General features: G+C 39.9%; 2 protein-coding genes and 1 long non-coding RNA gene across 4 annotated transcripts; 2 read left to right on the forward strand and 1 right to left on the reverse strand.

Annotated features, from left to right (window-relative positions):
• Positions 1-640: 640 nt before the first annotated feature.
• On the reverse strand, positions 641-15,010 carry LOC116718974 (deoxyribonuclease-1-like 2). Of its 2 annotated transcripts, XM_032561291.1 has the most exons (10): positions 14,895-15,010; positions 8,483-8,649; positions 8,135-8,223; positions 6,874-6,885; positions 5,168-5,254; positions 4,739-4,833; positions 4,551-4,662; positions 3,857-4,015; positions 3,617-3,713; positions 641-1,537 (listed from the first exon to the last, which is right to left on the reverse strand). In XM_032561291.1, the coding sequence occupies exons 2-10, from the start codon at positions 8,639-8,641 to the stop codon at positions 1,415-1,417; spliced, it is 933 nt and encodes a 310-aa protein (XP_032417182.1). In that variant the 5' UTR covers positions 8,642-8,649; positions 14,895-15,010; the 3' UTR covers positions 641-1,414. The 2 variants fall into 2 exon arrangements, with proteins under 2 accessions (XP_032417182.1, XP_032417191.1); XM_032561300.1 differs by lacking the exon at positions 6,874-6,885.
• Positions 7,562-8,334, forward strand: LOC116719000 (uncharacterized). Its single transcript, XR_004339047.1, has 3 exons — positions 7,562-7,819; positions 7,918-8,091; positions 8,173-8,334. It is a non-coding gene; the product is annotated as an uncharacterized LOC116719000 (long non-coding RNA).
• LOC116718987 (selection and upkeep of intraepithelial T-cells protein 5-like) lies at positions 11,250-13,953 on the forward strand. Its single transcript, XM_032561310.1, has 2 exons — positions 11,250-11,341; positions 12,444-13,953. Exon 2 carries the CDS (start codon positions 12,479-12,481, stop codon positions 13,217-13,219), a length of 741 nt encoding a protein of 246 aa, XP_032417201.1. The 5' UTR covers positions 11,250-11,341; positions 12,444-12,478; the 3' UTR covers positions 13,220-13,953.
• Positions 15,011-15,123: the final 113 nt, after the last annotated feature.

Consider the following 15,123-nt stretch of genomic DNA (forward strand, 5'->3'; position numbering starts at 1 on the left):
ACTGAGGAGAGGGCTCACTCTGATGTGTTTCCTGATGAAAGATCGTCCACTGTGGTGTTCTTCTGGATTTTTTTTGGTTACCGTTTAACGTAACCTACTGGTGTGGAGTGTGACTCAAAATATCTATTTTTTAATCTACATACATGATCAGTTTTCAAATTTTATTGATCAAATTTTTAAAAAAACGAAAAATGTGAAAACTTTTACATTCTGACTCTTCCTGTAATATATATTAAATTAAATATTGAATAAATATTGTATATCCCTCCATCATAGATATTCTTCTGCACGCTTGTTTCCTGAAGCGAAACAGAGGGCTCACTCTGATGCGTTTCCTGAGTCTCAGTAAGGCCACGTTACCTAAAGCAGAGAGGGGCGGAGGAGAGAAGATGGCTCACTCTGATGTGTTTCCTGAGGCAGCAGAAGATGTAGACAGAAGGTTTATTCTACCTCCTAATTTTAATAAGCAACATTTTCTAATACAAAGAGATGAAGCGACGAGAGGTCTCACTCTGCTTTGTTTCCAGAGTTTGGCTAAATGTCATGTTTCTCATAAAGCAGTAAGAACCTAAAGGATTCTCAGTACGGTTCTGAAGGCCCATTTGTCCAGTTTAATTTAATTTCAGAGTGAAACACAAAGTAAGGAGAGCAGTAGATGAAGATTTATTGATGTTTGATCATATTATATATTTCCATTTACCAAGTTTTGCTTTTTTGTCCTGTTTTCCCAGCAGTTTCCCTTCTGTTTGACCCAGTTTGTAGACCTAGTCAGTCACTTTTAATTAATTTACGTTGAAACTACTTTTTATGCATCTTTTATTTCACCTGACTTAAGGTCTAAAGAGGAAAAATGTGACATGTTATAAAAATACAACAAAAACAGCAGCCTTAAGGTTCAACTTTACAGTTTTAAAAAATCTACACATTTTATTTCTGTTCTAAAAGTTCCTGACATTCTATGTACAACAGTTTCTGTACACAATCAGAAAAACACCTGTGTTGAAAAAAAAAAGAAAAAAAAACACACAAAAAATATAAAGATGTTAAAAAACAAAACGAACCCCTAAAATCTGGTTTATTAAAAACAATTATTCTGAAGTAAAAGGTAAAAACTTTAATTCCTCCAGTCTGGAGACATTTCCTGCCTTTCAGCAGGTCAGCAGGTCAACTCAGAGGTAAACACAGAGCAGATTTTAGTTTACAGATTATAGTTAATCTCCTATAATTTAATCTTCAATTTGCTCTTTCTTTGGTAAAAATATGAATCTCCAGCAGAAGACAAAAACCAGACGCAAGAAAGCAGAACGTCGCTTCTGGCTCTTAAAGACTTTACATTTTGAGTGAAATCTCCTAAATGTGTTCAAAACTGCTTCATAAAATCTAACAGGATGGCCATCTAGACTGGATCAGACGATCACAGAGCAGGAAAGACGAACCGGATGATGGCGCCGACGACCAGCAGGGGCGTGGTCTGAAGGAGGGGGGCGGAGCCTTTTAATCTCACCTCTATTGGATAGTGGTCGCTCAGTTTCAGCACCTGGCAGACAGAAGCAACAGAAACCAGAAACTGTGAGACGGATACGAGGCAAACAGATGAATGATGAAAAATACACCAAAAAACCCCAAAAACAAACAAAAAAATGCAACAGAAAAACTCTACAGCTACAGGAAATGGAAGCAAAAGGGGAAAAGCCGTAAACAAAGTCGCACCACAAACCATTGGTCCTCCTGGCCACTAGGGGGCGTCGGCCATCAAATCACATGGGATCAGTTCAGAAAAAAGATAGAGGAAAGAAGAAAAGGTCTTTGGCCTTCGTTCATGTTGGAGGTTAAAGGTCGCAGTGTGTCCCACACACTGTGACCTTTAAAAAAATATCTATTTTTGCCCTTCGCCCATTTTGGGTCCAATTTCCGCCTTTACACAACATCCGCATTTTTACAGACTTCAGCGAAGCGTATTACCCACAATTCATTGCTGCATCTGACGTTTTGAGTTAAAAGGCAGATTTATGGCAATGTTTTGTTGTTTTTTCCATCTTTATAGAAAATTAAAAGAAAATATCATGACAAGGAACATTAATAATAAAAAGTTTGATATGATAAACTGAGCAGAAAAAAGAAGAAATAAAAAGAATAATCACAAACTGACTGAGGAAAGTAAAACAAAATGTCACAAATACAAAACTAATTTCAAATCTTAAATTCAGATGTCAACATGTTGCTATAAAGATTGGGCTTTTGTGATTTTATTTAAGCACTTTCTAAAATAAAATGATTTCACTTTAAAAATGGAGGTGATTTATAGAAAGCAGTATTTGTGAATAAAACTTATTATTAATTATATCATAATTTATCTCTTCATCCCTGCTAGAAAACCACATTTTTTATTAAATAAAAAGTAAAGATGGAATAGATTTATTGTACAATATCCACTTTTGAAAATCTTTTAAAAAACATTCATGATTTCACAATTTTAAAAATGTTTATTGTCTTAAAATCTCAGTCACAAAACACAGGAATTTATATTTATTTTGAATTTCTTTTGCAGAAAGTCATTACAGGGAAACTTTATACATAATTATGAAGTTAATATATTTTTTGTGGCAGTGGCTGTTTGGTTCTTATTATCATCATGATTTTTAAACAAAAGTTTTCTTCTCAGACCAGAGGAGAAGAAAACTGATGAATTTATTGTAACATTTTTGGGTCATAAAGTCACAACATTCATAGTTTCTTTTAAAAAGGACATTTTAGTTCCATTAGTCTTTTTATTTTTCACATGTAGCATCAGACATTTATTTTATGTTTTATATATGCCGTATGTTTGTCCTGAACTTGATCTGTTATTAGCTTCACTTTATACCAAATTAACTTTGGTATAAAAGTTAGTTTTATACTTATATATAATATATATAATCAAGAGATGGAGATTATATTGAATTCAACAAGTCATAACAAAACAAATATCTCCAGCAGAAATACCTTTACTGAACATTTAAAATGATCTGTTTTGTTGTTGCTCTGTTTAGCAGCAGGAGGCCCAAACAGACCGAGTCCACGCTTCACAGAGGCACAGGGCGCTGAGCACCGGACCGGGCCGGACCGGGCCGTCCTCACTACTGCAGTCTTTTACAATATTACTGACCAGCAGTGTATTTACGTAGGTAATATTACCAACTCCAGACTCCCCCTGGTGGCCTGGAGGTCTTCTGTTTTCTGCAGTGAACTTGCATTTTTATTATTTGCTGTTTTTGTAATTTGCAGCATTTTTTGTGGTTTTTATTTTTTGTGTTTGTGTCTTTAAGAGTTTACATCATTTATGTGTTTGCAGCTTGTTTTGCTTCCATACAAAAACTTTATAATCCAACCACAAAGATAGAGGATTTTTATTGGGATTTTATCTGATGGAAACAAAGTGGTGCATAAATGTGAAAATGAAGGATTTGTTAAAAATGTTGAGATGTCTCTCTTGTGCCTATGATTAAAATCCAGACTTGAGAAGTGGCCTCATCAGTAAGCAGAGTCCAGCTGAGGGTGATCTGACCTAATCTATCAGAAGAGATCAACCCTTAAGTACAAACATGTTCCGGTTCCTTCTGCTGGAGCGACGTCCTACCTTTGCCTGCTTGAGTCTGAATTCTTTGCCGAAGTTGAAAACCATTCCAGAGAACGGCCTGATGGCCTGCAGGAAGGACTGTCCATGAACCACGATCCTGAAACACACACAGCCGGGTGGGGGGTGTGTGTGTGGGGGGGGGGGGGGGGGAGGAGGAGGAGGAGGAGGAGGCATCAACTCCTCAGTGAGTCTGGTCTGGAGAACATCTGCAGCCGTTTGATTTCTCTGTGGAACACAAACCTGTCGTAGGGGCAGTTGGTCTGGTCGGTGACGGTGGTGTCCTCTCGGTCTCCGATCAGCCAGGAGAAGTTGGAGTTGGTGAAGAGTCGGATATTCTTCTTGTCGTCCCGGGTGACGTAGGCGCAGCCGGCGTGGAAATCTCCCAGGAACATCACATTCTGAAATACACGGAGTCGAACCACATCAAGAAACAACGATCCAGGCAGGAAACAACACCCACAATGCACTGGGAAACCAGCTAGAACCAACCAGAACCAACCAGCCAGAACCAACCAACCAGAACCAACCAACCAGAAACAACCAGAACCAACCAACCGACCGACCAGAACCAACCAACTAACCAGAACCAACTGACCAGAACCAACCAACCAACTAACCAGAACCAACTGACCAGAACCAACCGACCAGAACCAACCAACCAGAACCAACCAACTAACCAGAACCAACCGACCAGAACCAACCGACCAGAACCAACCGACCATCCATCCATCCATCCATCCATCCATCCATCCATCCATCCATCCATCCATCCATCCATCCATCCATCCATCCATCCATCCATCCATCCATCCATCCATAACACTTCCTCGTCTGAACATCCCAACATTTTCCCAGGATCATCATTTCTAGAAGTTTCCAGCTTCGTCTATCTAACCTTTGACCTCAGAATCGTGAAGTTGCTGCTTCCTCACCAGTGTTGTTCCACTTTGCGCTGACTTCCTCAAAGACGTCGTAGAGCCAGTCGATCTCCTGGACGGCCTGGTCCGGGTCAGTGTGGAGCGGAACCAAAACAAACTCCTTGATGTCTGGAAGAAAAGACGTTCAAACGGATCAGAGAAGGAAAATAAGAACCTTTTTAGTTCTGCTTAAAAATCTACTGACCAGTTTTATTGCAGCTGAAATGGACGGCAAATGGCGGCCGTACGAAGGCTTTACCTTTGTACTGGTGCTGACCCAACTGTTTCACCAGGTGTGTCCTAATCAGAGGGTCAAAGGTCAAGTCATGGATTCAAGACAGAGAACTAGGACTCACACTTATTTATAGGAAAGAAGGAAGGAAGGAAGGAAGGAAAGAAAGAAGGAAGGAAGTAAAGAAGGAAGGCAGGACACAAAAAAGGATACGAGGAAACAAGGAAAGAAATAAGGTAGGACACAAAAAACAAGGTAGGAAGGAATGAAGGAAGGATACGAGGAAACAATAAATGAACAAAAAAAAGGACACGATAAACTGAAGGTATAAATAATTTAATAATATTTTAATTGAAATGTTAGTAAAAGTAAGTTGACTTTGTGTTTATAATGACGTCTCACCTGTAGATGAAGACGTACTGCTGAAGGTCATCAGAGGACTTCCCCAGACTTTGACTAGACACGTATTCATAATGATGTTCGTCATACCTCAACAAACGACACAAACACAGCATCTGTCCACTGAACGCAGCACTTCCCTCCATTTACATCAACAGTTTCACATTTCTGCACAGAAACTCACACAAAGCGCCCGATCCACAAAATCTGGACACATTTTAAATATTCTGACATTTAACCATTCATTTCTAATATTTTTAAATTAATATTATAAGGTATTATAAAGTAATATTATATGTTACTTTAAACTGACCATGACACACAAGTAATAATTTACCTAAATTACTGATTTATAATTACCTGAAATCATCAAATGACAGCACATCTGTCTAAAGTAATGGGCTAAATTAAATAATTTTATAACACTCAGAATAAAGCTAACAGATATCACTGATAATTAATTTAGATAAGTTAATGGACTATATTTATGGATAGACAGTATTTTATATTAGTTTATAACCCATAAAGCTGTTATTTATTAGCTAACCTGTCCACAGTTTACTGATGCTAACTAGTGTGCTAACAGTGGCTAAGCTAACGTAGCTTTGGGAATCACTTGAACACTTTTTCTGTTTTCTGTTTGGTTTGGAAGTTGGAACCTGGAACTGGGAATAAAGCCACGCCCAGTTTAACAGAGCTGATGGTTTTAGCTGAGCATCAGAAAACCAGTGGTGCTTGCTAGCTGTTGTTACCAGCTAAATGCTACTAAGCTAGCATACCACTACTATATTCCCTAGTAAACACAACATTTAACAGATGTTGACTTTGCCGTGTGTATCATGGATTTAATAACTGGTTTATTATTTTGAATTTCATTTTTAAGCTGACGTGGCGGCCATATTAGATTTTTTAAAGTTTACTTATTTTTCCAATGTGGATTTATAAGATCAAATAAAACACACCAGATATCATTTGGCTGCAATAAAATGTTTCTGATGTATACTTTTAAAGGTCATAATGATATGAAACATAACAGTCATGTTAGTAGTGACAGATTTTTGTCTGCCAGCATAAATAAACCCACAAATGCAGTAATAATCAGTTATGATGTGTTTATTGATTGGTTTTTAGAAAATGAAACATGCTAACACCTTTAGCATGAAGCCCCTTCAGGTTAGTAAACAGAGTAAATCCCAAGTTTTTTATTTGAACATATTTTCTTCTAAACAACCAAAGAAAAATAATTAGCCCTTAATAATATTTAAAATGTAACACCAGAAGGTCAGACAGAAAATGGTCATCCATGTTAGAGAGCAGCTCTGGGTAAACTGGAAACCAGTTTATGATGCACTTTTACATTAAACACAGTAAAGATTTCAACACATATCAAAGGATTGTTTTAATTTATCTGGTTTTACTTTTCTGTCCTGTCACAAATGAAAATCATTTTAAATCCACTTCTGGTAAAGGTATGAATAATTTAGTTTTTTCTCATTATGCAGTAGTAATATTTCAGTACTATTTCAATAATATTTCAGTAATATTTCAGTTTGATGCAGAAGCTCGCCACCCAGGAGGAACATGAAGGTTTCAGGAACAGAATAAAGCAGTAGCTGCTCCTGAAGAGACCAGGATTAGTGAAGGAGGTTAAATGAAGTGATTATTTTCCAAAAGGTTATCGTCCCAAACGCACTTAAAATCCACCGTACCTGTAATTTCTCCTGTTGGAGGCAGACAGCAGACACAGATCATTATTATCTGCTTTATTACAGTCATACTCAATTAGAAAGCATTGTTTGAACAGAAAAACCTTCAAGCCCACGTTTCTGTTTTTAAAAATAATTTTTTATTGCTGTTTATTCAAACTTTAAATGTTGAGTTTTCATCAACTGTAACTAACAACTGTAAAGTCTTTCAAACATGTAGTTAATCTACATAATGGATTTAACTTGATGATAGAGTTCCTGAAATAAATGAATAATATTTGAATTTATTGAGTATGTTTGTGTTCAGGTTGTTGATGAAGAACCGGAGGAGGAAGAGGAGGAAGGTTATTACAGTTCACTAAAACTAACAAAATAATAAAAACTGAATTTGAGAAAACCTTTTGAACTGAAATAACTGTTTATACAATCGACTTAAACATACTGAAACTATGGATATAATATCCTTGATTTCTGTGTTTATGAATTTATTTATTGATGTGAAATTTATTTATTTTTCCACTCAAACAGTTTAGTCAGCTGTCGGTAAATTACGGCTCCATTTATTCATGTATTCTCCAACAGTTCAATAACTGAACTTACTTTTTGAAATGGTTTCTTCTTTAGATTATTCATTACCCAGTCAATGTTTACATAACCACAAAACTAACTGAATTAGACACAAAGTAAAACTAAACTATAAAAACTATTATAACCCAGCTTCTGTGAACGCATCATGGGACAAACCATAAAGTTTGTTTACAAGAAAGAAATATCTGAAATTGCAAAAACAAAAAAACCTTTGAATATGAAAAGTAGTTTATTTTTCTGTTTCAACGTTCTTTCTTTTAGTTTTAAAATAATTTTTCAGTTTCAAATCTTTATTTTCAGTTTAGATGGAGGAAGTGTGTAAACGTGGATGATGATGAGGAGAAGGAGATGAAGGCTGGAGGTGAGTTTTGTCTAACGAAGCACCAAATTAATTTAAAAACTGAACTCAAATACCCTCAGTGTAATTTTCCTTCTCTGAACCTGAACTTCCTGCATCAGGAGCCGTCTGCCGCCAACAGAGACCCTGACTGCTACTGCTGGATTTTAGCACCACAATCAGCTGCTGGTCTTCCAGAGTGGAAGTGGCCTAATTAAAGTACGCTGTTTCCTGTGGGCTTCATACTGATCCAGTTAACGGCACAGAAGTGAGAGCCAGAGGGGGAAACGTTGTGGGTGAGAAAGGTTTCTGGTTCTGGAGGAGAGCGTGGAGGCGTACCTGTTCAGCGACGTCACCAGAGCTTTGACTGCTTTCAGCTCCGGATCCACAACGTCCTGCAGGACGCAGATATCACAGCGGGACACGATCTGCAGAGGAAACAACTCGGGGTCAGACAGGAGGAGAAACTTAAAGAAAATACAAATAAACTATTGAAACAGGAGAAGAAATGTTTGTAAATAAAATGTCCCAACTTTTAATTGATTTTTCATGTTTTCACTAGTGAATTGGGGTGTGTCGGGGTGTGTGTGTGTGTGTCGGGGTGTGTGTGTGTATGTGTGTGTGTCGGGGTGTGTGTGTGTTTGGTGTGTGTGTAGGGGTGTGTGTGTATGTGTGTGTGTGTCCTGCCTTGGTCAGAGTGTGCATCACTTTGTAATCTGCTGCTTTCGTCTTGTCGAACTTCTGGATGTTGTAGGAACAGATCCTCAGTGCTGCTGCTCCTCCGATCATCAGGCTGCAGAACGAAAGCAGGACGAGGCGACCAACGCTGGAAGAGCGCCCCCTCATGGCTGAATCTGAGAAAGCAGCAACGACACACAGCTGATTTTGGAACAACGTTTCCTCCAGTTTTGATCCGTTTTCCTCTTGGGAATAATCTTCCTCTCTGGAGGAAGATGGGCCAGTTTAGAGCTGACCTTTGACCTTTCCCCAGTTGCTCCTCGGGGGTCATTGCTGAAGTCTTTCCAGCCTGTCGTTGTGCTAACCTGCTGTTTTAGATGTGCTCTGCTTGATGACGATCAGCTACTCATTGACACAGAGCTGCTGGTCTGAAGTCAGGCCTAAACAGCAGGGTGTACTTACTTTTTCCATCTGTTGTGTTTTTTAGAGGCACAACAGCCTAAAGACAAAATCGTTTTAGTTTAATTAAGCTCAGAAAAAACAAACATCAGACCTGAAACAAGGTGTGTGAGGAGGAGTATAAAAGTTAAATTATTATGACTTCAACATGTTTTTACTGAACTAAGAGTGAAAAAGTAAAACGTCTGAACTGAATGAATCAAATCATCAATCATGTAATATTAAAGACAGACAAACATATAAAGTTAAATGGACTTTTTCTGGTATTGTAAGAACCAAAATGATAATAATTCACAAAACAAAAAATAAAATCAGGTAAAATAAAATGTTTCCAAATCAGTTTCAGAACCTGCAGGTGAGTCTGGAGGGTTTTGGCTCCAACATGTTTGTTTTTCATTCAGTGGGGAGAAAATCCAGAAATTCAGAGACACTTCATAATAGAATTACTCTAAATAAAAATACTCCTAAAAGTTTATTTCATCAAAAAGTTGCTCAAATGTAATTGAGTAAAAGTTTCTGGGTTTGTGTTTTCAGCCTGCAGGTTAGATGTGATGCAACGTCCAGAAAGAATCAGGGACAAAATGTTCCTACAACGACAAGCAGAGGCGCCAGCGTCAGTTCCAATCTTTTCTTAACAAGCATCACTTAAGGAGAAACTATTTCTGTGCAGGACGAATTCCTGCCAGCTTTGAGAAACATTAACTCTGCTCTGCTTTCCTTCACTTATTAACTCAGGAAGCTGCAGCGACGGTCGGCGACGTGCGACAGACTCGAGTGGCTGCAGGCAGAAATAAAAACCTGTTCAGCAACGTCAGATTTCTGCGAAGCGCCTGATTCACAAAGCCGGACTCCAGATAAACCATCTGAACCCAAAATTACCGAAACAATGAGGCCGTTTGCTCACATTCAGGCTGAATGAAACCGGCTCCTGCCATAAAAACGTTTCACTAATGACTCAGAAACCAGAAACTCCAAACACAAGATTTCATCCAGAAACATAAAACTGAGGGAACGAGTTCCTAAAGAAACAGGAAAGAAAGAGATCCAGAAACATCTTGATGACACTTAAAGATGTTTACAGGTGGATCGTTGCTGCTCATGTGACCGTGGGGCGTTTAAAGGGCCAGAGTCACGGTTTCCATTTTATAGCACAATACAGTAACTATGTCGTAAAAATGCTGTTTATATCCAACATGACTTAAAAAACATTTAACTTCCTGATTAACGCTTTGAAATTGGGCCTCTGTCTCTTTAAGAACTCCTGCTCTCTCTGAAGCTCCGCCTCCAGGAAGTCAGCCAACATGGCTCCTCTATTAACCGTTTAAAGTTTCTTCCAGCGTCGCTCTGAGCAGCAGCTCAGCAGCTGTTTGCTAATCGCTGCTGGCTAGTCTGAAGGAGCTGAGAGGGGGCGGAGCTGCGGCTCAAAGGCGGGGCTAGGCCCACCAGGTGTTTAACAGCTGACTGGTTGCCATGGAGATTAGAGGATTGCATGAAAGAATCAAGACAAAACTTTATTTTGTAAATAACACTTCAGACTCAACTGAAGATATTTTAAACGTCCAAAAATGATAAAAAAAAATAAAACCCACCATGAATAAAATGGATTATGAAGTTTCTGTAAACATTTAGAAAATTTCAATTGATCAATTTAGCAATAAATTGATTAATTGATCAGTAATTAGTCTTCTCTTAATTAAAGAATTAACCTGCAACAATAACAGCTCAGTTATGCATTAACATCAAACTAAAATCTGGAATCAATCATGAACATAAAGTCAGTCTCTCTGGTCCAGACATGAACGGATCAGAACCGTTTGGTTCATATTACAGAAAACTTTCCAGGAAACTCAAAGTTCCTTTAAATCAGGAAAACGCTCAAGTTCAGAGTAATCAATGGAGCATTGATTAGTTGATCAGAATTGATGATTCTGGTTTCCTGTTTACCAACCGATTGATTGATTGATTGATTGATTGATTGATTGATTGATTTCTCTAGTGTATTTTAGTCTTGGTCCCTGAGAAACGCTGAAAACCCAGAGAGAAGAGAAGCAGACATGTTTGGTGAAATGATTGGTCACTCTGTTAGACCTCAGGAGGATTGACCAATCAGGCGACGGCGCCATCTTGGGTGCAGAAGAAGAAGCAGAGCCGGATGTCTGGTTCTTCATTAGGCACCATTTTACTAAAGCAGCAGCAGAACAGAAGCTGGAGGTTTCTCCGTCAGGTTTCGGGCTTGTTGATCTCCGTCTGCCCCTCCCAGCCGCAACCAGCTGGCAGAACCGGTGGAGCAACTTTTATTCAGGGCAACCCTCTGCAGAGCAACACCTGTGACCGACCGGAAAGCAGCAACAACCTTCAAACAGACCAAGAGAGCCGCCGCCGGCTCTGATCCAACACACACTTTAATTGGTACAACCAGTGGGAAGCTAATTTTAGACTGTGTGTGATTCAGGGTTTAATGGGTTTTTGGTGTTTTTAGAACTTCCTCCCACAGCAGGGTTTAATAACATGATAACATCACAGCATTATGAAATAAAATCAGCAGCTGTGACTCCAGAGCATGAAAACATGACAGAGTTTGTGTCTGCAGTTAAAACATGAACCAGTTATGGATCGAGGTCCAGAGTTTCATCCTGGGAGGCCGTGAGGAGAAGCTGCTGCTGGGCTCAGTGACGGCTCTCCGATAGCCTGCTGAGTCAGCATGTTGACTCTGCTCAGGGTTTCATGGACCTGATGCTGTGGTCATGTGATCGTCCTCCCACCCTGCACTGATTCATTCCCAGGTGAGACACACCTGCAGCAGCTGGACAGCTGGAGCCGCCCAGGAAAACATCCAACCCTCCATTTCTGGAGTCTGGAAATGGTTTTCAGAAAATCACTTGGTCTCCAGACGATAAGAACCTGCAGCGCTGTTCTCAGTGTCTGAGCCAAATGAAGGAGGTTCCACTGCAGCATGTCACGATTTTAACTTCAAAATGTTTTACAGTCAAACGGCATCAGGAAACGGATTTGCTCCAAACTATTCATAATTCACTTTTTCTTTTACCACATTTTAAGAGTTTGATTAAAATTCACAACAAATGGATGGAAACATGGATGCTGAGTTTCCTGGTCTTTATCCTGATTGATTTAAATGTGTATTTAAATTTAAATGTGTATTTAAATTTCTGCTGATACGTGAAACAGATCTGATCTACGTCAGAAAATCATTTGTCGTCTCCTGTTTTGACTGGAAGCTCCGCCCATCAGGCGACGTGTAAAAACTCTCACTTAGCAACTTATTGACATATTTATCAACTTTTCAGAAAGAATAACTGTCTACCGATATTAAAAATTGGTCTGAAAACTGCAGTCAGCGCTCCGCTGCAGCTGGGAATGTTAATGAAACATTTCCTGGTTTGTTTCCGTTTGGAGTTTTATTTCATTTAAATTGTCCAGTTGGTTAAACATGTTGAGTCCTTTCTGCTGCAGCTGGATGAGCCGGACTCGTTTTTCCTGTTTTTGTCAACAGATTCTGCAGCACCACGCGGAATATCTGAAGACCTGATGCTGCAGAGCAAAGACCTGATGCTGCAGAGCAAAGACCTGATGCTGCAGAGCAAAGACCTGATGCCGCAGAGCAAAGACCTGATGCCGCAGAGCGAAGACCTGATGCCGCAGAGCAAAGACCTGATGCCGCAGAGCGAAGACCTGATGCCGCAGAGCAAAGACCTGATGCCGCAGAGCAAAGACCTGATACCGCAGAGCGAAGACCTGATGCTGCAGAGCGAAGACCTGATGCCGCAGAGCGAAGACCTGATGCTGCAGAGCGAAGACCTGATGCTGCAGAGCGAAGACCTGATGCTGCAGAGCGAAGACCTGATGCCGCAGAGCAAAGACCTGATGCCGCAGAGCGAAGACCTGATGCCGCAGAGCAAAGACCTGATGCCGCAGAGCAAAGACCTGATGCTGCAGAGCGAAGACCTGATGCCGCAGAGCAAAGACCTGATGCCGCAGAGCAAAGACCTGATGCCGCAGAGCAAAGACCTGATGCCGCAGAGCAAAGACCTGATGCTGCAGAGCGAAGACCTGATGCTGCAGAGCAAAGACCTGATGCTGCAGAGCGAAGACCTGATGCTGCAGAGCGAAGACCTGATGCTGCAGAGCGAAGACCTGATGCTGCAGAGCGAAGACCTGATGCTGCTTGTTGAAAAGAGGAAAACTCTCTTCACCTGCTGCGACGTGATTAAAGATCAGCTCAGAACGAATTCTGGAGCGACTGCTCTCCATCGCAGGATTAACATCTAACAGAGTTCAGCTTCTATGAGTCGTAAATCTGGAACAAACTTCCAGAAAACTGCAAAACAGCCGGAACACCGAGACCCTTAAAATCAAGGCTAAACGCCCAGCTGGTGAGAGCTGCTTCCGATTAATAATCACTGGAACATTGGTTTTGATGATGTGGTGTTTGTTTTTATGACTGTCAAAATAATCAACAAATCAATAAATCAATATTGCTCAATAATTTCCATTTGTTGTTTTTCTCTTTCCACCAGAAACTGGGTGATAAAAGTCTTCAGTCTGCTGCTTTGGCCTGAACTAAACCTTCTTTGAAGGATAATTTTGTTTACAGATTCATAAATCATTTTATTTACTTTGGATATTAAAATGTCTTCCAGTTTAAATGTTCATTAGAGTTTAATGTTTGTTCATTTTGACAATGAGTTGCTGTTATATTTCTGGAAAACTTTCTCAAGGCAACAATATTATCGTTTATCACAATAACTTCTGGGATAATTTATCGTCCAGAAACATTTATTATTATCGGCTGTTACTGATGTTCTCAATTTGTGACTCTATTTTGTTTTTATCTCTTTTTATTTTTGTGTTTTTATGATGTAAACACTTTGAAATGTCTTGTTGTTGAAATGTGTTACATAAATAAACTTGATCGATCGATCGATTGATTGATTGCAGCTTTTCTCGACCCTTTCTGAATTTTGTTCCAGTGTTGGCTCAGTAGAGATTAAGTTATGAAGATGCTGTATTAATGTTAGATGATCTCTGCAGTCAGTCGTCGTTTCTAAACGATCCTGAAGCAGAAAAACAGACGGAAACAAACAAAACCAACATGAAGCATCCAGACGTTTCCCTGAACGGTTCCTCAACACAAACACAGCATCTGGCAGCATCACGGCGCTGGGATCCTGACCACATCAGGCATCAAAACAGAAACTGCTGTTGGCTCAACAAGCCATCATCCGTTACCGTGACGAATCTGATCACATTCGGGTTGTTATGGTGCCAACACGCCTCAAAGCGGGTCACAGCCAGTCTGAGCTGGAATAACATTTATCCACTTTATGAATTTGCAAAAGATTTGAACGTAAAAGTTGGTGCAAACACATAAAATATGAAGTGGAGGATGAAGATTTAATATTCCAAGTGCCAGACAGAATTTGAGCAAATAATTAACTTTAAACATTTAAAATAACACATGCACTATTTTCCCCCTGTCCGGGACACTAGACCTCTAATCCTGTTCTTTGTAACCGTCTTTATGTGTGTCTGAAGGTTCAGGTCAGAGTTCATCACTACACCCAGATTTTATTCCTGATTTTTTCCACATATATTTCACCAACAATTTAAAACTTTTAGAAATATTGAGGATAACTCGCTGATGTTCCTGGAAAGTGAAAACGATCCGTTCTCTTTCCATTCAGATGTTTCAACATTTTGAGCTGATTCTGTGACCTGGCAGTCCGCCTGCTGCCAGCTGCATGTCTTCCTGTTTCCTGTCTATCTGAAGCCACCAGATGTTGGTTTAACACAAACCAACAGGCTCAACATTTCAGAACTTCTCCACTCAGAAACTTATAAAAAACACGCTGAAGACGCCCAGCTCCAAAGAAACCCAGTTTATAACGTCTGCCCCAGTACATCTTACTGGTCCCGACCCAGTAAACGGCTCTGGTTCTCTTACCTGCTCAGATGAGACGCGGGTCGGTGAAATGTGTCAACAGCAGAAACTCCGAGTTTCATCTGATGGGTGGAGGCTCCGACCTGACAAGGTGGAGGCTCCGCCCACTGCGGACTGCGTCAGGTTAGCCACGCCCCCAACCCGCTCTCTCTCAATGCTACAAAAAAACAACAACTTTGTTTTTTTGTGACTTACTGAGGTCATTTGGTGACATGAGCAACAGATTTGAATG

The sequence above is a fragment of the Xiphophorus hellerii genome, chromosome 1 (assembly GCF_003331165.1).
Source record: "Xiphophorus hellerii strain 12219 chromosome 1, Xiphophorus_hellerii-4.1, whole genome shotgun sequence".
Lineage (NCBI taxonomy): Eukaryota > Metazoa > Chordata > Actinopteri > Cyprinodontiformes > Poeciliidae > Xiphophorus > Xiphophorus hellerii.